This window comes from Caretta caretta, chromosome 23 (genome assembly GCF_965140235.1).
Source record: "Caretta caretta isolate rCarCar2 chromosome 23, rCarCar1.hap1, whole genome shotgun sequence".
Classification (NCBI taxonomy): domain Eukaryota; kingdom Metazoa; phylum Chordata; order Testudines; family Cheloniidae; genus Caretta; species Caretta caretta.
In genome coordinates, this window is record NC_134228.1 from 4,569,889 (window position 1) to 4,593,786 (window position 23,898).

A 23,898-nucleotide genomic window follows, 5' to 3' on the forward strand; every position below is an offset into this window, starting at 1 on the left:
CCCAAGAGAGGAGATCAGCTGGTGTTCTCCTGGCTGTGTCTGAACGGCTACATAGGGTGACCTCTTTTCTTTGTTTCACTCCTGCAAATCTAATGATTCTCACCAGAACTGTGTTGGAAGTGCCTTGGATTTGTAGATTTCCAAGCCAGAAGGGACCATAATGATGACCTAGTCTGAGCCCCTGTATAATCCATGAATTCCTCTATCCAACCTAACCGCTTGGGTTTGGACCGAGTGCTGATCTGACTGTTCTTTCTGAAAAGAGGCAGACCCTGCCTCAGAGAGCTTGCGCTGTAAACAAAGGGCTTGTCTACACTGGCAAGTTTCTGCACAGTAACTCTCGAGGTGCACACACGGCCAAGCCACTTAATGCTCAGAAACTGCGCAGTTGCAGGGCTGTAAAAAAAAAAAACCACCCCAATGAGAGGCGTCAAGCTTTCTGCGCCGGGGGTACAGTGTAGACACTCTGGTCGATTACAGCGCTGCGATTGGCCTCCGGGAGGTCTCCCATAATGCCTGCTCTCGCCTCTCTGTTCATCGGTTTGAACTCTACTGCCCTGCCTTCAGGTGACCAGCTGTCATCCCCACCCCTTAAATTCCTTGGGAATTTTGAAAGTCCCCTTCCTGTTTGCTCTGATGTGTGCAGTGGTCTCAGTGCATCTTTCCATGTGACCATGCCTGCTCCATGCACCAAGCGATCCCCCGCTTGGAGCAATGCCGAGCTGCTGGACCTCATCAGCATTTGGGGAGAGGAGGCTGTCCAGTCCCAGCTGTGCTCCAGCCGTAGGAATTATGATACCTTCGGACAGATTTCACGCTGCATGACAGAAAGGGGCCATGAGCGGGACACATTGCAGTGCACGGTCAAAGTGAAGGAGCTGCAGAACGCCTACCACAAGGTGCAGGAGGCAAACCACTGCTATGGTGCTGTGCCCACGAGCTGCCGGTTTTACAAAGAGTTGGATGTGGTACTTGGCAGCGACCCCACCTCCACTGCGAAGGCCACTGTGGATACTTTGGTGGCTCGTGTGTCAGTTGAGAGTGGGCCGAGCCAGGAGGAGGAAATCTTTGGATGAGGATGTGGAGGGGGACCCAGAGGCAGAGGATGACTCAGAGATGCATGCAACCTGGAGCTCTCCTCTACCCCTGAGGAGGCTAGCCAGTCACAGCTGTCGGATCTTGGTGAAGTGCAAACAGGAGAGGAGGCCCCGGTAAGTGGCTTTGATTTTGGGAATCACTGAAGCGAGTTGTTGAGGGCAGGAGAGTTGCAGAAAGCAGTCTTGTGTCTGTATGATGCGTGCACCACTACTTGCTTTGTCTGAGCAGCGGAACAGGGTGTTGATTGACTCCCTCTCTTCACCGCATAAGGGTCAGGGCGGAAGCCAGGGTCTTGGAGAAGACCCTCCCTTGATTCTCTGCTCATCCTCAGCAGCGAGATATCGTCCAGAATGATCACAGCCTGTGGAAAATTTGGGGACAGGAATGATTATAAGGCCCCCACTATAGTGCTGGCTCTCCCCAAGAGCCCCGTGCCCCGTGTACAGTATGGTCCTGGAACACTGATTGATGTCCCCTGCCCCTGTGGTTACTCACCATTTTGGGGGTCTTTTGTGGCTCGTGTGTGCTTGCCCAGGGTCAGCCAGTTAGTGACAGGTATGTGAACAGTGGCTGTGTTTTAAATCAGTGGTTGCAAACAATACTGCTTCTGTAAAATGTTGCATTTTGGCTTCACAGATATCATCACCTTGGGAGCCCAGCCTCCCTCTTTGTTCTCACCGGCTGAATGGCTGCGCAGAATTAGAAAGTGGCCACGAAGAACTAAAGAGGACTTTCTGCGTGAGGTCATGATGCGCTTCACAGCCGAAAAACAAGAATTGAAGGAGTGGTGGGACAGCGAGAAGAGGGACCGAAAGGAGAAGGCGGTGTGCCAGAACGAAGCCACGGAGCGGCTCTTAAACGTTACGGAGCGCCAAGCGGACACGCTCCAGGTGCTACTAGCACTGCAGACCGAGCAGCTCCGTGCGCCCTCCCCTGCAGCCGCTGTCGCAAAACTCTTTCCCAGGCACCCCTCAGACACCGCCAACACACGCTTATCAACCTCCTGGCTCCAGTCTGTACCCGCTGCATTCCACTCCCGCCCCGTCACAGTCCATCCCTGCGGGCTCCTGCAGTACCCACTGCACTCAACGCCCATCCCTCTGCAGTTTAGCCCTACTGAAGTACAGTACTGGGTGCACTGTACTCCAAAGGAGAAGGTTGGGTATGATACCTGGACATACACAAATCTTTAACCGTCCCAGAACCCCACCTCCTCCTGGGACTCTCCCTTCCCCTATCCCCCTCAGTGCTGATGTATTTTTGTTTGTTTGTTTGTTTGTCTCTCTCCTCTGGTGGCTGTTTTTTAAATAAAGAATTGTTTTGGTTTGAAAGCAATCTTTATTTCATTAATTGAAAGCAAACCGAGCCCTGCAAAGCCACTGGCAACTTTCTTACACCTTCATAGTGCATCATCTGCACCAATCACGATCACTTCCTAGCATTACAAGCACTGCACTCCCAAGCGTAGCAACAAACATTAGTGGCTTTCAGCTTCAAATTGCTGCCTCAAGGCATCCCTGATCCTTATGGCCCTGCGCTGCGCCCCTCTAATAGCCCTGGTCTCTGGCTGTTCAAGTTCAGCCTCCAGGCACTGTGTGAAGCTTTCACCCTTCCCTTCACAAATATTATGGAGCATACCGCACGTGGCTATAACCATAGGAATATTGTCATCGTCCAGGTCCAGCTTCCCATATAGACAGCGCCAGCGAGCCTTTAAATAGCCAAAAGCACACTCAACAGTTATTCTGCTCTTGCTCAGCCTGTTGTTGAACCACTCCTTGCTGCTGTCAAGTTGCCCCTTGTATGGCTTCATAAGCCACAGCATTAGGGGGTAGGCAGGGTCTCCCAGGATCACAATGGGCATTTTGACTTCCCCTACAGTGATCTTCTGGTCCAGGAAGAAAGTCTCTGCTTGCAGCTTCCTGAACAGGCCAGTGTTCTGAAAGATGTGTGCGTCATGCACCTTTCCAGACCAGTCTACGTTAATGTCCGTGAAATGCCCACAGTGATCCACAAGCACCTGGAGAACCATCGAGAAATACCCCTTGCGATTAATGTACTCTGGGGGTAGGTGGTCTGGTGCCAGAATTGGAATATGTGTGCCATCTACCTCCCCTCCGTAGTTAGGGAAGCCCATCTGTGCACCGCCATCCACAATGTCATGCATGTTGCCCAGAGTCAAGGTCTTTCTGAGCAGGATGCGATGAATGGCCCTGCACACTTCCGTCAACACAAGTCCAACAGTCGACTTTCCACTCTGAACTGGTTAGCGACCGATCAGTAGCTGTCTGGAGTAGCCAGCTTCCACAGTGCAATCGCCACACACTTCTCCAATGGCAGGGCAGCTCTCATTCTCATGTCCTTGTGCCGCAGGGCTGGGGCGAGCTCATCACACAGTCCCATGAATATGGCTTTCCGCAGCCACTGTTCATCCTCCCAGACGTGCATGATGATGTGATCCCACCACCCAGTGCTTGTTTCCCGAGCCCAAAAGTGGCATTCCACTGTGGTCAGCACCTCTGTGAATATCACAAGCAATCTCGGGTCGTAGCTACTACGTGTGGCGAGAGGAGTGTCACACTCCTCTTGCCTTTGTAGTTTAAGGAATAACTCCACTGCCACTCGTGACGTGTTAGTCAGAGCGACTAGCATATTTTGTCAACAGTGCGGGATCCATTCCTGCAGACCTGAAGAGGTGGAGCGTGCAGTACAGAAACTGTTGAAAGATGGTGCCAAATGCGGACGGAAGCACAGGGATTGCTGGGATGCGAAGCAATGCATCGTGGGGCATTGGGACAGGACCTAGAATGCCCCACGACCCCTTCTGCCTTCCCACAACTCTTAGCGGCGGAAAAGGAAGAGGGGCTCTGGGGGACAGCTGCCCAGAGTGCACCACTGCGAATACCGCTGCAAGTGTGACCACGCTGTCGCGCAGGCAGCTGACCGTGTGAACGCTCAACAGCAGTTTCCCTTCAGCGCTCTCGGAGCGGCGCTGTATCTGCCGGTACTGTAACTCTGCCGGTGTAGATGTAGCCTGAGCTATAGCACGCCAGCTTGCCATGCAGTAACTCGCTAAGTGCCTGCCGCTCCAGCGAAGTGAAGGTCCGAGGGCATAGCTGGGAACCCCCGTCTCGGTTCCAAGGGCGCCCGGTCTGGGTTGGAGTGGGTGATGTATGTGTCTGGCAGGGCGTTCAGAAGGCTCAGTGTCCCATTCCCAGTCCCCAGGGTCGTCCAAAATGATCTGAGCAGGAATCGGTTTTCTCCAAGTATGTCTGGCGCCTGCCACCAACTTGATTTCTGGTTGGAAGGAAACAAACCAGACAAGGGGTGTTCATTCGAGGAATGATGGCCTAGTGCTTCGGGGCACTAGCTGAGGCTGTGAAAGACCTGGGTCCAAGCCCCTGCCTTGCCACAGGTTTCCTGTGTGACCTGGGCCCAGATCCTCAGGTATTTGGGTGCCTAACTCCCACTGATTTCAAGAACCTCCAGAGAAGCTGGGCCTCGCCTCAGTTCTGCACCTGCCCTCAGTTCTGCACCAGCCTCACAAGTTGGCTGTGAGGGTGACTTCATTGAATATGAATGCTACAGGAGCGGGAGCCAGGTGGGTCCCTTAGATGTGCAGTTAACAAGGCCGGATCCTGATCACCCATGCGGCGTGAGCCCGCTTTCCATCCAAGCCTGCTGACAAAGGGCAGGTAACCGTCAGCGATTCTGCCCGGGGTCAGAGCTGTAGATTTGCATGAAGAGGATGGAGGGCTTTATTTTGTTGACAACTAAGCACAGTGCATGCAAAGAACGAGGCTTCATATTCCTGGCCCGCTCGGGCCATTCAAATCCTCATTGCGATCAGTATCTACACACACGCGCGTGCACGCTTTCCTTGACCTGCTGATCTGGAGCGTAAGTGGTGGCTTTGCAAGAGGAGATTGATCTGGGAGGGTGTTGCTATCCATATATATTTGCTTGACAGGCAGTGTAGGCTAGTCCACTGAGCATAGTTCTGGGAACTTGGACTTCTAATCCTACTGTGATGTGACCTGAGACTAGCCGCACTGACTGGGTGTGCCTCAGTTTCCCCATGTGTCAAAGGAGGGTAAGAAGTAGTGACTCACCTCACAGCGGGGAAGCAGCATGTCTGGATGTTAGAGCAATGGCTTAGAAGCTCAGACTGCTCTAGTGGCTAGAGTGGGGGGTTGGGAGCCAGGACGCCTGGGTTCTATTGCCAGCTCTGGGAGCGGAGTGGGGTCTAGTGGTTACCGGGTGACTGGGAGCCTGGACTCTTGGGTCCTGTGAGCTCAACTGAGTCAGTTCCCCTCTCCGTGCCTCACTTTTTCCATCTGTAAAATGGAGACAGGCCCTCCTTGGGGGGAGCATGAAGCATCCAGGGTTGTTTGAAGATGCTTGGTGCTCTTTGGGATCGGCTGCTTCTTGATCACAAGACCCCGTGTTACCGCCTGCCTGTACCAAAGGCATTCCCATTTCTACTTGCTCCCCGGTGTCCCTATTACTCCTGGCAACGGGGTGTCGAACAAGGAACGTTGAGGTGGGGAAGCACTGGAACGGTCCACCGGGACTTCTGAGACCTTTCCTGGCTAAGCCTGGAATTGCATCTGCCATGCCGAAGGCTTTCCTGGTGAAAAGGCACCGGGCAACCACGCTGGGGTCCCAGGACTGGGGAGAGCTCTCGGACCAGCTGCGGGGCGACGCCTACGTCCCAGGTAGGTGCCTAGTTCATTACCCTTGGTGGGGGGTGGGGGATTCCACTTACTTTAGGGCATAGGCCACTCTTAATGCTGGTGAAAGCGACCAGATTCACCGCCCTGATGTTCTCTGCTTACCCACTGAGTGCCCAGCCCAGGGAGCTGCACCCGCTCTGGGGCAGAAGGGCGCTCCGTCTCCATGGCCTGGTAGATCCACAGCCTCTGTGATCAGACTGTGAATGAGGCAGGGACAACGGTGGTGGGTTTTGTGACCTAGCCATGCCTCCCATAAGGCCCCCCACCCAGCCCGCACAGGGAATAGAGGGCCCTGAGTGGGACTGGAACCAGTGGCCAAGAGGGAAGATGCGTTCTAGCCTGGGCTGTTCAACTCCCTCCCACGTAATGGCCATGGTGTCCCGACTGGTACCGCGGTGGCCTGGCTGGCTGGCTGGCTTGATGTATGGGCGCAGGGCAGTCTAACCTGCCCCTTTTGCCGGGTGCTTTTCATGGAGCTGCTGAGGGCTGTGAACCAAGGATGGTACCCAGCAGGAAGCGATTCCTGCTGGGTGATTTCCCCACACGCACACTGCCTCTCTCTCTGTGAGGCTGTGCCTGATTTCCACTAGGCGCTCATGGCAGGAAGCAAGGGCAAGTCTAAGGTCATGTGTGTTTTGACCTTCCAGGGAGCAGCATGAGCATCTGCCCCGCAGCCTCAGGGGCGTTCCCAGAGGACAGGAAGAGCAGCTGGGACGGACCAAGTCAGAGAAGCTCCCCTAGGCCCCATCCAAACCTGCTGCCCCCTGATACTGCAGTGAAATACCCTAGAGCAAAGGTAAAGTGTGTGTCTATTTGATAAGAGCAGGGAGGGGGACTGGAAGCCAGGACTCCTGGGTTCAATTCCTGGCTGGGTGTGAAGTGTGCCATCCAGTGACTAGAGTGGGTGTGGGGGACAAAGAGTCTGGATTCCTGGGGCCCATGCTTAGTTCTGGGGAATGGGTTTAGCAGTTTGAGCAGATGAATAGGAATCTGGACTCCTGGGCTCTATTCCTGGCTCTAGTGGGTTAGAGTGGGGCGGGCTGGGAGTCAGGACTCCTGGGTTCTGTCTCCAGCTGTGGGGTGTAAGGGATTGGGGGAGGGCAGGGAGCGAGGATCCTGGGTTCTATTCCTAGCTCTGAGAGGGGAGGGGAGACTAGTGGTTAGGGTTGGGGCAGGGCTGGGAGTCAGGATGCCTGGGTTCTGTTCTCAGCTCTGGGGAGTGGTTTAGCAGTTTGAGCAGGTGACTGAGAATCGGGCTCCTGGGCTGTATGGTCATGGCTGAGGACCAAGCTCCAGAGTGAGGCAGTGGAGGAGCCAGCAATAGATTCCCCCCACCTCCCAATTCCCTGTTGCTTGCTCTAACCGCTGCACCTTGCCCAGAGGGGAAACCTAGTGAGTACCCAGGATAGAAAATCTTTCTCCCGTGCCGGAGGGAGGAGGTTTTGCTCCAGCCCGTACAGCTCCTTTGGAGCCCCTGGGGCTGTCTGGGAGTAGAACAGGACCCAGCATGGCTATGTGCCTGCATAGGGTAGGCAACACCCCTCACCCCTTCCTGTAGGGTTGTGATCACACTCCCCCTTGGGAGTGACCAGGGCTAGATCGTGATCAGCCGTGAGGGGAAGATCCCAACGGCTGCCATGACCCTGGTTGTGGAAACATGGGGTATTTTCTTCCCCCTGAGACCAGGTGGAAAAAAGGGATTGGGCACACCGAGCCGCAGGCATGGGAGGAGGAATGTGGGGGCACCCGGAGCCCCTGCTTTCCCTTCCCCACCCTGCCGGGGGCTCTAAGATTTTCAAGCCAGCAAGCGACACCGCTCAGCCCTGCTGTCAGGGGCAGTGCCCCCCACCTGCTCCATTTCCCACCTCCCTCCCGCACTCCCTTTTGCAGGGGAAAGGGCCCCAGGGGCCGGGCGACTTCCCCTGCCCTGGGTGCAGCAAGGCCTTCCCCCTGCAGCGCATGCTGACCCGCCACCTGAAGTGCCACAGCGCGGTCAAGAAGCACGTCTGCCGATACTGCGGCAAGGGCTTCAACGACATTTTCGATCTGAAGAGACACACGCGGACCCACACCGGTGAGGCTGGGGCTGCACGTGGGAAGCAGGTTGTTTAAGTGGGAGGCTCTTCTGCTCAGTCCCTCCCTTCTGCCCTGAGGCCTCCCCCCACAGGGGCCAGGTCCCTTATAATTAGGCTCCTTCTCCCTCTCCCTTGTGGACTCTCCGGGGCAGGAGAGGGGAGCTAGGTGGAATGGCAGGCAAAGGCAGCCCCAGGGCAATTGTGGGAAAGCATTGGAGGACCATCAGCACCCCAGATAAGCAGCCTGCATCCACACTGCACAAAGTGGGCAGGTTCGAGCAGAGCCTGGGCCCCAATCCAACCCCCCAGCTAGCCTGGGTTTAAAGTACCGGCAAAGCCAGATCTGAGAGTTCTTTGTGTGTGGATGGGATTTGGCCACGGTCCCACAGGCAAATCAGGGACTCGAACCCAGGTCTCCCAAGTGCTCGGTTGGTGCCTTACCCCGGGTCATCCTGCCTCTCTGCCCGCTAACCTGCGTGGACTCCCCTCCCCCACGCGATTTGGGGGAGAAGAAGTTAGGTCTTGGGTTCTCTCTGTCCCCTAACCCTGTCCCGCTCGCTGCAGGCATCCGCCCGTACCGCTGCCACGTCTGTGCCAAGGCCTTCACCCAGCGCTGCTCCCTGGAGTCCCACCTCTGCAAGATCCACGGGGTGCAGCAGAACTACGCCTACCGTGAGCGGCGCGCCAAGCTCTTCGTCTGCGAGGAGTGCGGCTTCACCTGTGCTGCGGGCGATGAGTACTGCGGCCACGTGCGGCGGCTCCACCCTGGCAACTCCCTGCTGCGCAAGCAGGCCGCCGCCTCCCTCCGCTTCCTCCTCTACCCCAGCGGTCATTACGCCTGAGGCTGGGCCCAGAGCCTCTCGTGCAGCGGGACCTCCAGCCCCAGGGCACGCGGGGATCCTACAGCAATCCGGTCAAGGGGATAGCTAGCCACCCGACAGGGCTAGTAAGCGTTGTTCCCTGCCAGCCAAGCCCTTCCTCAGGGACAAGAGTCCACTGGGCTGACAGGATCCCTGTAATCATTGAGTCAGGCCTCTGTGTAACACAGGCACTAGGGCTGCCTGGAATTGGTTCCTGCTTGACAGAGAGCAGACCTCTTAGAAAAACAGCCCGTGGGGGAGGCTGTCACAGCCCTCCATCACATACAGTGGCTGATTCGCCTCCCTGTAGATAATACAGTAATGAAGAGACACTTCCCAGAGCACTTAAGTGCTACTGTTTTATACCATTTAATCAGCTGAGCCTTCAGCTTCTGTCCCTGGTTGTGCCCTTAGAGGGTCAGCCTCAAATTTAAGGTCAGAAGGGACTGCCCCGATCAGCTCAGCCGACCTCTGCATATCACAGCCCCCCCGGGACCCGGATTAGGCTAACAGGAGCCCGCCCTGTTGTGTGCCACAGGCAGAGTACAGGAGGGAGGGAGGTCTGTAGCTTTGCGATGCGGAGTGCCACTACCAAAATGCCAACCAAACTTGTCTTGTGCCCTTTATCTGCCTCCTCTGCCCAGCCTGAATTGCATCAGTGCCCATGGTTGGTATCAGTCACAGGTCCAAGTTGGAGCCAGGCCTTGCCCCTGCTTGGAATAAATGCCACAGGCACAAATCTGGAGCAGGCCACCCCCAGAACTGGTTTCCTTTAATTGCTGGATTCATCCCACTTCCAGCCTGGCTGCCCTTGAGCAGCTCCCTGCAGTTCTACCTACCCTAGGATGTGCTGATAGGGGGCAGGACCTCTGGGTGGAGCTGGGCTTGGACATTCCCACATGCAACAGGAAATGCAGAGAATTCAGAGGTGGAATGTAATTATCCTGGTTTGGATCAAGCCAGGACAAACTTACCACGCTAATTCCATGGAAGCTCTAATGATAATGTAGAGCATGGTGACTGATCCTGCCCAAGGGGTTGTGCCCTCTCTCCTGAGAGGCAGGTCCCTCTAGATAATACAGTAGTGAAGACACCCTCTTAGGCTACAACAGACCCGATTTTACAGAAGTACGTGCTTGTGTGACTTGAAAAATAAAACCTTTTTATTAACAAAAATACAGCGGTTAGATGACCCCAGGGCAGAACCAGGAGCAGAGGCTATCCAAGAAGGGAACTGAGCCCAAATGTTTCTGACAACCGGGGGCCAGAGGTGATGTCAGGTCTCAAACAGCTGCCCCTTTATTCAGTCCAGCGGTGGCCGCAGTGCGGAGCGGTGCACACGTAATACAGCCTCATGGCATCCTAGACAACAGGAGAATGCAACAACTGAGTGTGACCCAGGGACATCTTGATGCCAACTAGTGAAGGGTGCAGGGACTCAGATTCCAAGGCTAGGACAGCCAGTTGTGACCACCTAGTCTGACCTCTATCCTAGCCTGAGCAAGAGAACAGCCCCAGGTCTCTTAGAAACACATCCCCGTCTTGATTTAAACATTGTCCGTGATGGAGAATCCACCAGGACCCGTGTTCCAACGATTAATTACTCGTGCTATTCAATGTACACCTTATTCCCGGTCTGAATTTCTCTAGCTTCAACCTCCAGCTCTCGGAGCATGTTAGCCCAGGGGTAGTCAGACCTCAGTGGCTCAGGAGCCAAATTATCAAGCAACATTACGCAAAAGAGCCACAGTCATGGGAATTCATTGTTTCATTTACTATAGTACTATAGATTCATATTGAAACAGGATGGGAAATAGCCCGACTTGATTATGTAAAGAGTTGTCACTTTGGATGGGCTAGCACCAGCAGGAGAGTGAATTTGTGTGGGGGGGTGGAGGGTGAGAAAACCTGGATTTGTGCTGGAAATGGCCCACCTGTTGATCATTTTAGATAAGCTATTACCAGCAGGACAGTGGGGTAGGAGGAGGTATTGTTTCATATTCTCTGTGTGTATATAAAGTCTGCTGCAGTTTCCACGGTAAACATCTGATGAAGTGAGCTGTAGCTCACGAAAGCTCATGCTCAAATAAATTGGTTAGTCTCTAAGGTGCCACAAGTACTCCTTTTCATTTAGTTCTATATAATTCTCACAGCAAAATGACACCAAATATTATTATTTTATCAACTACAATTGGCTAATAACATAGTAAAAGCATCCTGCTTGGTTGTTAATTAAATCAGTGTTTTAATATCACATGCTGCAAAAAGCCACAAGAGACACATTAAAGAGCCACTTATGGCTCTCCAGCGTCTGTCTGAGTATGACTCTGTTAGACCTTTCTCTGCTAGACTGAAGAGCCCGTTATTAAATATTTGTTCACCATGTCGGTACTGAGAGACCCCTCGAGTCACTTCTTCACCTTCTCTTTGTTATGCTAAATAGATTGAGCTCCTTCAGTCTATCACTATAAGCCAGGTTTTCTAAGCCTTTGATCATTCTTGTGGCTTTTCTCTCACCCCTCTCCAATTTATCATCAACATCCTTCTTGAATGGTGGATGCCAGAACTGGACCCAGGATCCCAGCAGCAGTCGCACCAGTGCCAAACACAGAGGGAAAATAACCTCAGCATCTACTTGAGATTCCTGTTTATGCATCCCAGGATCACATAGATCCCAGCATCACTCTGGGAGTTAATGTTCAGCTGATTATCCACCCCCACTCCCAAAATTTATTTCAGCATCACTGCTTCCCAGGCTAGAGTCCCCCATCCTCTAAGGATGACCTGCATTCTTTGTTCCCAGATGGATACATTTAGTTGTATTAAAAGGCACGAGGTTTACAGGGATCCCCTGGGTCTGGTATCTTAGTAGTTCGCCAAAGAGTGTCACGTGTCACAAAGTCTCTCCTAAAAGCCTGTGTCTCACTGGTGTCCATAATCATTGCAAAATGTTCATACCAACAACATGTAAGGAGCTGGGTATCTATACTGAACATTCTGTTCTTACGGGCTGTGGCTTGTCACCAGCAAAGGTGAGAAATGGGTTTCTTTCAGGCAAGAGATGTTTATCTAGCTGTCTGTCTACATGTAAAGTGAGTACTGTATGGGTCACAACGGCATCCCTTTACAGTCTGAGCAAAATGCTAATCAAGTGATCGCAGAGTCTCCAGGGGAGACCCTGGGCAGGAAAACCCATGCGAAGGCAAGTGCGGACAATGGAGTTTTGGACTATAACTGTAAAGACAAACTCCACCGAGGAGGAAAGCGTGCTTGTTTCATGAACAGAAGATCCCAGCAAAGCCTGGCTGTAGTATGCTGGAAGGATTTTGAGGGAGCTTTTGCTTTCATGGCATGCCGTAGTCGTCTTAGTTAAGTTGAGGCTCTAGGATGCGTGTTATGGTTTTATTTTCTATGTAACCCCTTATTTCCAGTAATTCTGATTTCTATCCTTTGATGCTGTTCTTTGTTAAATAAACTTATTCTTGCTTTCTCTACAAAGAAATTAAACGCTGTGGGTTGAACGAAGCTGTTTTCGGTGGTGTAACTGATATGCTGTGATATACTGGGAGGAGGAGCTGGGAGTTCTTTGAGTGTCCAGTGGATCAGGGATTGGACACCACAGCAGGATGCTTGAGGATTGCAGTGTCTGATTGTTAACCTGCAAAGAGACAGTGGGGCCTGCGTAGGCCTAGAGGGGAAGCCGGTGTTGCCTGAGGCTGGTGGTGGTGGACAGATAAGCCCCGGCAGGCACAGACCCAGCTGCCTAATGTTAAGGGCAGCTTGTGGTGAGGTGCATCACACTGGGACTAATCCATTCCTTGATGGGATGCAGCTTAGTCCATCTAGCTTCAACTTCCAGCCAGTGGATCCTGTTACAACATTGAAACCGCTCCACATGGGCCCAAGACAGGCAGGAACATGAAAATAAGACCCTAACTACTAACTCTATGTTATTCCAAACCTAGGAGCAGATCCCCTCACCTCAGCCCTTGCGCTGTGAGACTGGAAGAATACTGCTTCTTTGTGCCCGCACCTGGAATGAAGGGACAGGTCAGCATGGAATCAGAGTAGGGATGTAAGCTCAGAGAGAACGGATTTGGGTTGGCATGTGCTTTGCTGGGAAGGAACCAGCAGGATCACTGGGAGTCTTTTGGTTAAACACATGATGTTATTGTTAGCCACGTTTATTACAGTTGTGCTGAAAGCCCAGTCAAGATCAGGCCCCTTTGTGCTAGGTGCAATTCTTGTCCCAGGGTATGTCAACACTGCAGTAAAAGACCCAAGAGGGCTCAGGCTGCAGGGCAATGAATTGCAATGCAGAAGTGCAGGGGCGGGCAGGGGTTTTAGGGAAACTGGAGGGGGCAGGAGCCAGAGGAGAATGGGTGGAGGGGGAGTCCAGGAAATGGACACAATCCCCCTGCTATTAAAACGGTGCAGGGAATTTAAGCAGGCAGAATGCAAATACCCAAGCCTGGACACACACAACTGCCTGATTCCTTGGGATCTTTAATGATCACAGGTAGGGAGGCTCTCTGTTTAACATTTCATCTGAGAAACAGCACCTCTAGATATATGGAGCTGCCTTGGAGGGGCCAGCCCTCCATACTGAACACTAGAGCCTGCTGCCACCAGGGTTTTCCTTGAAGGTCTCCCCACCAGGAATTCCTGCTTAGCTTGTGAGAACCGGCAGGACTGTAGCTAGAGCTTTCCAGATAAGTGACTCTGTTGGTTTATCTTCCGACTCTTGGAAATCTTACATGTCAGAGCTAACCAGTTAACGTAACCCTCAAGCCACTGCAATTTCCAGACCTAAAAGAACGGCTGGCAGCAGGCTCGAAAGGGTTAACACTCACTTCTGACATGGGTGATCCTCTGTCCGGGGCAAAGTTGGGTCCTGGGAAACGTCCGCAATGATTTGTGTCAATTCACTGTAATGAAAACAGACCTGTGAGGAGCTAAGAATCTATAAGTAATGAGCTGCCTTCAGGGCAGACAGGGACCGTGATAATCATACGACTCCACCCAACAGTTCCTGTGTTAAGACTGACAGATGTGTGGGAAAGACATCCAGTCTTGACTTAAATATTTCAAGTGATGGAAAATCCACCCTGTCCTTAGGCCAGTTGTTCCAATGGTTAATTACCCTCCCTTAAAAATATGCATCTTATTTCTAGTCTGAATTTGTCTAGCTTAAGCTTCCAGACACTGGGTTCTAGTATGATTTTTCTACTAGGTGAAAGAGCTGCCCGTTCCCTTCAAGGCAACTGGACCCATATTCCCCCTCTACAGTCCAGCACCAGTTCCAAATGCTTCACGATGACCCCTCCGATCGATGGGGCTGCCCCATTCAACAGGGGGAGAAAACCAGGCATTAAGAGGTGAAGTGACTAGCCTAACATCACACGGCGTGGCAGACCTAGAGACAGAATCCAGGAGTCTTGACTCACCTCCCCCTGCGCTAACCACTAGAGCACACTCATACCCAGAACCACAAAGAGAATCCAGGAGTCCCGGCTCCCAGTCCCCTGTTTCTGACAACTAGACCACGCTCACTCCCAAAGCCAAGCCTAAAGCTGGGAATTCCTGACTCCCAACCCTACACCAATTTTAGTCCATTAATTTTCACTCCTATGCTTCTTTTCTTTACCAGGCATAACCATAACACAATTCTTACACTGTATTAATAAGGTGTTTAAACCAATTCAGTCTGTCTTCCTTTTACATCTTTTCTCATTAACATTTGTTATAAACTATTATAACATTTGATAAGCTTTTATTCATGGTGCCACAGTTACGCTTACAACTGGGATAGGCCTAGTAGCTCCCGTTACTGCTCCAGCTGTTGGCTCTGACCCCTACACCACACTCTCTCCATGAGAGGTGTGTTTAATCAACAGCTCGGTAAATGCGGGGAGGGGATAATCAACAGCTCGGAATCGCCACAGACTTTGTTCAGCACCAGGTCTGAGCCCTCTCATACTCACTCCACTTCATGGGTGATCTTATTGACATAGATGCAGCTGTTGTCGGCTTCCTGTTGGTAATCGCAGTTTCGACACTTGGGAAGGAAACGGAGAGAGACATAAAATGTACCCTAGAATGGGGATATCCAATCAGAAGTTGCTACCTTAGTAAGCTCTGTTCAGTCTTGTTAATATAACCAATCAGATGCATTTTGCATGACAAATCTAGGGGTAGGTCTTCACAGCACAGTTAGCCTAGGTGATTGGTTCCCAGATCTGAGCACCAAACTTGACCTAGACCAGGTGCAAGCAACCCTACGCCCTACCCACATTACTGTGTCCTTGCTGTTTCTGCACTCGCCTGTGTGTGTCTGGGGTAGGTCCCATGGGTCTTCATGCTGAGACGCTCTCTGATTCTTTCCCAGTCATTTATGTTAATTGCAGGAGAACTAGTCTGTCCTTCGCAGGTGAATTGTGGGAAGGGCATTGGAGGGCTATCAGCAGGACAGTGATTTTGCAAAGTAGACAGGTTCCAACCCAAGTGAAGAGCCCGGCTCTAACATCCCCTCTCCAGCCATTCCAGCTACCCCGGACTGAACGCATTTCCAGACCTGGGTCAGAGGTTTTTCTGTGTAGATGGTAAGGGCAGGTTGGGGCTAAAACCTGGGGAAGAGCCCAGGGTAACAGTAAAGATATATCCTTGGTGTCTTTATTTCTCACTACTTTTCCTGGCAGGAAATCTCTACTTAAACCATTTTGAATATAACCCCGAATTGTGGCAAAACAGGAAGCACAGAGGTATAGCACACGTGTGTGTGGAGAAGGGAATATTAGAGCTTGACTCTGTATTCCTGCACAGACAGAAACGGGGAGCGACGAAGAAAGAGTGCAACACCTCAACCTAGCGATTCACTGTTGACAGCATGAGGTTCACTACCTATCTAGCTATTCCTAACACATCCATTGCTATGGGATCTGAATACCCATATCAGAGGGGGAAGCGATCCTCAGCCCTCCATAGCCAGGAGGAAAAAGGTTGGAGGGAGGGAAGTAAAATGAAGAGGAAAAGCCAGTAGGAATCAGAAAAAACACCTCCCCAAATACATACCATTTCCTAACACACAGCAGAGACTAGTCGTTTAATGAGCCCCAGTTAACCCTTATAAAAATCAATGCAACAGGCACGCCAAGTACAAGAATCACCTCTTCCCTCTGTTGGGGTTGGAGGGAGTGTCAAAAGAGCTTAAGTGATTTAGGAGCATACATCCTACTGAAATTCAATGGGATTTGCACTCCTAAATCACTTCAAGCTCAGACCTCAAAGGTACGTAGGCACTTGGGAGTTACTGATGGGCTTTGGCCCATGAAAGTTTATGCCCAAATAAATTTGTTAGTCTCTAAGGTGCCACAAGGACGCCTCATTGTTTTTGCTGATACAGACTAACACGGCTACCACTCTGAAATACCTTGGAGGATCATTGCTTTAGGCACTTTAGGAAATCCCACCCTGTTTTCTCAGAAGGAAAGGACTGGGACGGTGATCTCAGTCCTGGAAGGGGCGGGGGCAGGATAAGGACAAGCATACCCATAGCAAGCTCCAGCTGACAACAAAATCCTCAACAGGCTATTGCAGAAAGCAGCCCAAGTGCATATGAGGTTAAACACTAGAATCTTTTAAAGCGGTTTCTTCCCCTCGGGAAGCCAAGATCAGCCCTCGCCTCAGTTTACCGTGAGGGAGAGGTAGCTAAAAGCTGAGTCAGTATGAAATTGGACCAACTCTGCTACAGTCACTGGGCTCAGAGCAGGGCTGAATTTGGCCTTGGCCGTTTGAAACTCACCGCATAGAGCAGGATTCTGTTTTCCTTGTCTTCCTTGGGGTACAGCATGTTGTTGCTATCACAGACACAAAGGACAACAATGAGGAGCAAGGTCCCTGGCACGTGTCAGCGGGCAGGGGACACCCTTCCCTAGCTTTTTATATTAGATTCCGGGGGGGGGGGGGGGCCGCAAAACTTCCCTCCCCCTCTTCGCGGCGGCTACAGCGCGGGTTTGTTACTGTGGGGTCCGCGGGCAGCAAAGCCTGGCTTGTTGCGGGTGGAGTCTCTCCTCGGGCGGCGGACACAGCGGATCCGCACTGTCGGGCCTTGCAGTTCATCGGGGAGCCCGGCGGCACCCCGGGGAGCCCGTGACCGCCGGATCTCTCGCAGCGTCGGGGCCCGCGGTGCCATGCCAGGGGCTCCCGTTCCAAGCCACGCGCCTGGCCCGATCGCAAGGCAAAGAGCCTCCTGCAGCTCCCCAGCCTCTGGGGAGGGGGGGGGGGCGAGATCAGGAGAAGGGGGGGCAGGAGCCTGCAGGGGGGCTGGGGCCTGAGGGGGGGTCCGGGGGGGGCTCATGCGGTGGGGTGTCGGGGGGGTATCCTGGGGAGGGGCGGGACCCACAGGGGGACCCGAGCAGCGGGGGGGGGGGGCTGGGGGACGCAGGGGTTCAAAGGAGACCGGAGGGAGCAAGACCCGGGGGAAGGTTGGGGGAGGGGGGCTGAGCCCCAGAGGAGCCCGAAGGGGGGGGCCCGCTGGGGGAGGGGGGCGGTGGGAGGAATCGGGGGACGGGACCGGAGGGGGGGGGGGAGGTGCAGGCCCCCCCCCGCCAGCGCTCACCACTCCTGGCAGAAGCGGATCCCCACGAAGCCCGGCTCGTACGTCCCGTCCGCCTCCATAGCAACCGCGCCACCTGCGCAGGCCCAGAACCCTTTTCCGCCGCGGCCGGGCCGCCTTTGCGCGCGCACGCTACGGGCCGCCAGCGGGGGCAAAAGAGGCTCGAAGGCGGCGGCGCGAGCCCAGGGCTTCTCCCTCCACGTGCCCCGCGCGGGAGCGGGACGTGTGACTTTCCTCCGGCCACCTTGGCGTCACGCCGTGCGCGTGCCGGGCCGTGACGTCACAGTAGACGGGGCCGGGGCCCTGCAGGAAGGGGGCGCGCGCGCGCGCGCGCGCGCGGGGCCTCAGTGCGTCGCGCGCTGCAGGGGGAGTCGGGGGTGCACGACGGGTGCCAAGCAAGGGGGCCGCCATTTTGGGCCGTAGCCGCAGGCAAGCCAGGGCGACGCGAGGCCGTCCCCTCTGCTCCCCGCGGACAGGGCCTCGGCGGGAGGGTGGCGGCCCGGTCTGGGCGCCGGGGCTCAGGAAGGATGTGGGCCCACCGGCGAAAGTCCAGAGAAGAGCACGGAGAACGATCGACGGTCTGGACGGCGTGAGCTGGGAGGGACGAGCGAAACCACCGGGTTCGTGTAGGCTGGTGTTGCCGGCACCCAGTGCCGAGAGGCTGAACAACAGCTGGGGTTGGTTCGTTACCCGGTGTGCTACACCCAATAATCACAACGGGGTGGAGAAGCAGAAAAGTTTATTTGCAGCTGCAAAAAGGTACAGGGAGAATAAAATCTCAAATCCTGCACAACAGAGCAGGAAGTTACACAGGCTTTTATACATCCTTTTTCCCAGCATACTTATCCAATAGCAAGCTGCTCCAAGTAGCCATATAGCCAGCCAATCCAGTTCCCAGCTAGTTCCCTGATTCTCTGTATCATTTGTTAAACTCTACATAAAGCTGCTTTATTCAGCATTGTTCTTCCATATCTCCCGTTTGGCCTTGCTTAGTTTCAGGCAGTCTGACTCTGCAACATACTGTTGCAGATTCTCAGCATAACTGCTGTGTGTGCCTCCAGGCAGGGGGGCCAAGGACACTTGGGCCTAGTACGCAGAGCTGCTGCGAGTGCCTCCAGGCAGGAGGGGGGGGCCAATGACACCTGGGCCTAGTGCGAGGGGGCTTCATCGACACTCGTGGTCTTTCATCCCCTCGAGTTACCTAGTGGCCATGCCCCAGTGTCCCCAACACTGGGGAGGAGACGCCTGAGCGGGGACACGATCGCGGTTGTCCAGGAAGGCAGGTCTCGGTCGGGCGGCTCCCGTCTTTTCACGTGCGGTGTATTTATACCTCCCGACTGCATTTTCCGGGCCATGCATCTGATGAAGTGGGTTTTAGTCCACGACAGCTTATGCCCAGATAAATTTGTTCGTCTCCAAGGGCATGTCTGCGCTTACCTCCGGTGCGATCGATCCAGCTGACAACTCGACCGCCAAGCGCTCTCCCATCAAGCGAGAAGCGCAGGCAGAGTCGAAAGGGGAGCATCAGCAGTTGACCTACTGCAGTGAAGACGCCGCGGTAAGTAGATCTAAGTACATCAACTTCGTAGCTGAAGTTGCGTAACTTGGATCGATCCCTCCCCCCCGCAGCGTAGACCAGGCCTCACGTGCCACAAGGAGTCCTCGTTGTTTTTGCAAGTACATAAAAGGTTGTTACAAGGAGGAGGGAGAAAAATTGTTCTTCTTAACCTCTGAGGATCGGACAAGAAGCAGTGGGCTTAAATTGCAGCCATGGAGGTTTATGTTGGACATTAGGAAAAACTTACGAACTATCAGGGTGGTTAAGCTCTGGAATAAATTGCCTAGGGAGGTTGTGGAATCTCCGTCATTGGGGATTTTTAAGAGCAGGTTGGACAAACACCTGACAGGGATGGTCTAGATCAGTGGTTCTCAAACTTTTTTGTTTGCGGACCACTTGAAAAGTGCTGAGGGACTCGGCGGACCACTTAATGATCTTTCCAAATGTTGTTTGTACCATTAGCTAACTATTGTAAAGCGCTTTGGATAAAAGTGCTGTATAAAAATTCTCTTCATTCTCTTGTGTGTGGCCGCCCAGGTGCACACCTTAGAGCAGAGGTGGGCAAACTACGGCCCGCAGGCCACATCCGGCCCGCTGGACCGTCCTCCCAGCCCTGGAGCTCCTGGCCAGAGAGGCTTGCCCCTGGCCTCTTCCCTGCTGTCCCCACTTCCCTGCAGCCATGCTGCCGTGGGCGGCAGGGCTGCAAGCTCCTGCTGCTCTGAGCAGCATGGGTGTGGATAGGGGGTGGGGCGGCAGTCAGGGGATAAGGAGCAAGGGGGGTTGGATAGGGGCTGGGGTCCCGGGTGGAGGGTCCTGGGCGGGGGCGGTCAGGGGACAAGGAGCAGGGGGGGTTGGATAGGTTGGAAGTTCTGAGGGGGGCAGTCAGGGGGCAGGAAGTGGGAGAGGGCGGATAGGGGACAGGGGACAGGCTGTTTGGGGAGGCACAGCCTTCTCTACCCGGCTCCATACAGTTTCGCACCCCAATGTGGCCCTGGGGCCAAAAAGTTGGCCCACCCCTGCCTTAGAGGGAACTATCCACGGACCACCTGAATAGGGTTCGTGGACTGCAGGTGGTCCACGGATCACAGTTCGAGAACCTCTGGTCTAGATAATACTTAGTCCTGCCTTGAGTGAAGGGGACTGGACTAGATGACCTCTCGAGGTCCCTTCCAGTTCTATGATTGATTCTATGATCATCCCCTGGTCAGGCTGCCTTGTGATGTCATTGCCTGGGCAATGATGCAACGATGTCTGTGTTGCCATGATGTCTCCTTGTGGAGGCGGGATGAGACACCACTATGATGTCATCGCCCAGTGACACAACACCGCCACATTGCGATGTCATCACTTGGTGATGCGATACCAAACTGCATTGTGACATCAGCGGTGCCACGTTTTCCTCCGCAGTGGTGGGATTTGGGGCTGGGGCTGGAGCCACCAGCTTCTAGCACATCTGAGCCCTCTGATTGGCTGCCCACCCCCCTGGCCCGTTTCCTGGCGCAGGAGAACCCATAGCGCTGTGCCTGGCTGAGCTCTCTCCCCTTCCCTTCAGCCACCTACCCAAACCCATTCTCACCGGGATGGAGGAGGGAACTAAAGAACCTAGCAGCTCAGGGTGGCTCTGCCCCCTTCTCCTCCCTTCTGTCCTGTGAGCAACAGGGATAACATGGTGATTCTGCCCTTATCACCCGCCTCCGTGGAGCACCTGCCTGGGAAGAGGCAGATAGAGGTGAGAAGCTGGGCATTTTTATTGCTATTCGGTGCATTACAGTAGTAGCTAGCGTCGAGGACTCAAACCCCAGATGGCGCGGTTCGTTGTCTGACCAGAGAGAGACAGGCAACACCAGCAAGGTCCGAACACAAAGCTCTTTATTGAAGAGTGCACACAACAATAAAGAGCAACCCGTCTCCAAAGAGAACCAGCAGCCTCTAAGTAAAACTAATAGGTTTTTATAGACAGTCCCGTCGTGTCACAGATTTATTAATAAAGCAGCCCACCCACCCCCCATGTTACTTAAAATCCTCTTTCTCTATTATGCATGCACTCTACCCCCTTATTGTAGCTAACTTTTAGCAAATCATAATGCTTCACTAACTTTCTTATCGGTATGGGTGTCAACCAGGAGACAAGGAGTTAAAAACAGACATAACACAAGAGCAGGGAGTGGAAAACAGTGCCTCCATAGCTCAACAAACTGTTCCCAGAACATTTGGTACAAAAAATGCAGGAATGCAGGCCTCCCCTTTTTTCTTACTCCCTGCAACTTAAACAAGTATTCTTTCATTCTACTTATCTCGTTCAGGGACTTCCCCAGCAACCTTTATTGGCCTGACTTTGGTTTGGTTGGCATAACTGCTTCATATTTAATTTTTCTCACCTAACAGTAGACACCCCAGTCATGGATTAGGCCCTCGTTGGAATTCCCTCCGAGACCCCTTTCCATTTGGCTCCCCAAGAACTCAGTTCGACTCCAGCCTCCGTCCCTCTGGTGTCTTTGTTTGGCATACCGCAGCGCTACGCTGAGTTGATCAGATTCAAACGCAGCGGGGGGATGGCCGCAGAAACCTTCTCGCTTTGTATACATCACACATCTCATTGTATTTACTGTACGTTGGTTGCATAACACATTTTTGGACAGGCTGGGTTACTTTGCAGGAACAAATCCCTGTGCAGCATGTGCTAACCGCGCCCTGACCAGGCTTTGACTTCCTCTTTACCTCATCTCTACATTCCTAACGTCCCTGGCTATCTAGTTTATCGGAAATAGTTCCCTGCGTGTTCTCCTTTTTATCTTAGTTGGCTCAGTTATTTTGTCTTAGCTTACTGACCTAGTTACTTACCTTATTTAGCACAGATAGTCTGTTTTTAACTGGATGATTCATTTATATCCCTAATTCTATCTTCCAAAAAATGAAGCCTCCCGCCATGTGTTAATTACTCACGTCAGGCCAGGCCTCAGCTACAATTGTTCCCAGTGTGATGTTGCACTCCATATGTTTTATGGAAATATGCTTATGAGTGTGAATATGACGTAACTGGAATATGCTTTATGCAAAGGTCTCTTGTAAGGTATCATAACAAAGGTTATAACCTATTGAATATATTCCTCCTATTTGTATGCATGTATCATTCTTGTTATCTGAAGCTAGAAATACGAAGTATAACTCTGAGGTCCTATTGTTATTATGCAAAGTATGGGCCATTAATGGTGGTTTAGAATCTTGATGGCTCCCATTGACTAGGACAATTGATTGTAAATTATTTATTTACCTGCACACCTTCCTGTGTAGGTGGGGGCCAACCCAGGAAGAAGGGAGACTAGGGGGTCTTACAGTGACATGTGACCATGTCACATGATAGTGGAATCCATCTTAATTCTTGTACTTTTCCATTGATGAGGTGGGGGTGGGGACCAGGACAAGCACAGGCAAAAGAGTCCCGCCTTGTGCCAAAGCTATAAAAGCAGGTGGAGCAGGACAAAAGGGGTGGCCAGTCATGAGAAAAGAAAAGGAGTACTTGTGGCACCTTAGAGACTAACCAATTTATTTGAGCATAAGCTTTCGTGAGCTACAGCTCACTTCATCGGATGCATACTGTGGAAAGTGTAGAAGATCTTTTATACACACAAAGCATGAAAAAATACCTCCCCCCACCCCACTCTCCTGCTGGCAATAGCTTATCTAAAGTGATCACTCTCCTTACAATGTGTATGATAATCAAGGTGGGCCATTTCCAGCACAAATCCAGGGTTTAACAAGAACGTCTGGGGTGGGTGGGGGGGGTAGGAAAAAACAAGGGGAAATAGGTTACCTTGCATAATGACTTAGCCACTCCCAGTCTCTATTCAAGCCTAAGATAATTGTATCCAATTTGCAAATGAATTCCAATTCAACAGTCTCTCCCTGGAGTCTGGTTTTGAAGTTTTTTTGTTGTAATATCGCAACTTTCATGTCTGTAATTGTGTGACCAGAGAGATTGAAGTGTTCTCCGACTGGTTTATGAATGTTATAATTCTTGACATCTGATTTGTGTCCATTTATTCTTTTACGTAGAGACTGTCCAGTTTGACCAATGTACATGGCAGAGGGGCATTGCTGGCACATGATGGCATATATCACATTGGTGGATGTGCAGGTGAACGAGCCTCTGATAGAGTGGCTGATGATATTAGGCCCTGTGATGGTGTCCCCTGAATAGATATGTGGGCACAGTTGGCAACGGGCTTTGTTGCAAGGATAGGTTCCTGGGTTAGTGGTTCTGTTGTGTGGTATGTGGTTGTTGGTGAGTATTTGCTTCAGGCTGGGGGGCTGTCTGTAGGCAAAGACTGGCCTGTCTCCCAAGATTTGTGAGAGTGTTGGGTCATCCTTCAGGATAGGTTGTAGATCCTTAATAATGCGTTGGAGGGGTTTTAGTTGGGGGCTGAAGGTGACGGCTAGCGGCGTTCTGTTATTTTCTTTGTTAGGCCTGTCCTGTAGTAGGTGACTTCTGGGAACTCTTCTGGCTCTATCAATCTGTTTCTTCACTTCCGCAGGTGGGTATTGTAGTTGTAAGAATGCTTGATAGAGCTCTTGTAGGTGTTTGTCTCTGTCTGAGGGGTTGGAGCAAATGCGGTTGTATCGCAGAGCTTGGCTGTAGACGATGGATCGTGTGGTGTGGTCAGGGTGAAAGCTGGAGGCATGTAGGTAGGAATAGTGGTCAGTAGGTTTCCGGTATAGGGTGGTGTTTATGTGACCATTGTTTATTAGCACTGTAGTGTCCAGGAAGTGGATCTCTTGTGTGGACTGGACCAGGCTGAGGTTGATGGTGGGATGGAAATTGTTGAAATCATGGTGGAATTCCTCAAGGGCTTCTTTTCCATGGGTCCAGATGATGAAGATGTCATCAATATAGCGCAAGTAGAGTAGGGGCGTTAGGGGACGAGAGCTGAGGAAGTGTTGTTCTAAATCAGCCATAAAA

At 52.5% G+C, this 23,898-nt stretch overlaps 3 protein-coding genes across 5 annotated transcripts in view; 2 read left to right on the top strand and 1 right to left on the bottom strand.

Annotated features, from left to right (window-relative positions):
* The first annotated feature begins 2,940 nt into the window (after positions 1-2,940).
* On the top strand, positions 2,941-9,918 carry OVOL3 (ovo like zinc finger 3). The gene is made up of 4 exons (XM_048832731.2): positions 2,941-5,816; positions 6,482-6,630; positions 7,725-7,908; positions 8,474-9,918. The coding sequence occupies exons 1-4, from the start codon at positions 5,714-5,716 to the stop codon at positions 8,749-8,751; spliced, it is 714 nt and encodes a 237-aa protein (XP_048688688.1). The 5' UTR covers positions 2,941-5,713; the 3' UTR covers positions 8,752-9,918.
* POLR2I (RNA polymerase II subunit I) lies at positions 9,906-17,648 on the bottom strand. 2 transcript variants are annotated; one of them, XM_048832732.2, is made up of 6 exons: positions 17,387-17,648; positions 16,571-16,625; positions 14,754-14,863; positions 13,623-13,697; positions 12,751-12,802; positions 9,906-10,131 (listed from the first exon to the last, which is right to left on the bottom strand). In XM_048832732.2, the coding sequence occupies exons 1-6, from the start codon at positions 17,443-17,445 to the stop codon at positions 10,069-10,071; spliced, it is 414 nt and encodes a 137-aa protein (XP_048688689.1). In that variant the 5' UTR covers positions 17,446-17,648; the 3' UTR covers positions 9,906-10,068. The 2 variants fall into 2 exon arrangements, with proteins under 2 accessions (XP_048688689.1, XP_048688690.1); XM_048832733.2 differs by having other exon boundaries at positions 14,754-14,827; positions 17,387-17,641.
* A 173-nt stretch (positions 17,649-17,821) lies between these two features.
* Positions 17,822-23,898, top strand: part of LOC125628027 (sphingolipid delta(4)-desaturase/C4-monooxygenase DES2) — a 43,732-nt gene continuing 37,655 nt past the window's right edge. The window contains exons 1-2 of one of the 2 annotated variants that reach the window (XM_048832727.2): positions 17,822-18,142; positions 18,804-18,941. The gene's annotated coding sequence lies outside the window, so the exon portion shown is untranslated. The remainder of the gene's footprint in view (positions 18,143-18,803; positions 18,942-23,898) is intronic. The other variant, XM_075122581.1, reaches the window with a different exon arrangement.

Bases quoted from the DNA above. Each gene is read 5' to 3' on its own strand.
- POLR2I (XM_048832732.2), bottom strand. From the start codon at position 17,445: ATGGAGGCGGACGGGACGTACGAGCCGGGCTTCGTGGGGATCCGCTTC. The intron at 14,864-16,570 runs GTGAGTTTCAAA...TCCCCATTCTAG, and splicing joins ACAGAATCCTGCTCTATGCG to GGTACATTTTATGTCTCTCT. The intron at 12,803-13,622 runs GTGAGTGTTAAC...CCTTCATTCCAG, and splicing joins GAGGATCACCCATGTCAGAA to GTGCGGGCACAAAGAAGCAG.
- OVOL3 (XM_048832731.2), top strand. From the start codon at position 5,714: ATGCCGAAGGCTTTCCTGGTGAAAAGGCACCGGGCAACCACGCTGGGG. The intron at 6,631-7,724 runs GTAAAGTGTGTG...TCCCTTTTGCAG, and splicing joins TGAAATACCCTAGAGCAAAG to GGGAAAGGGCCCCAGGGGCC. The intron at 7,909-8,473 runs GTGAGGCTGGGG...CGCTCGCTGCAG, and splicing joins ACACACGCGGACCCACACCG to GCATCCGCCCGTACCGCTGC.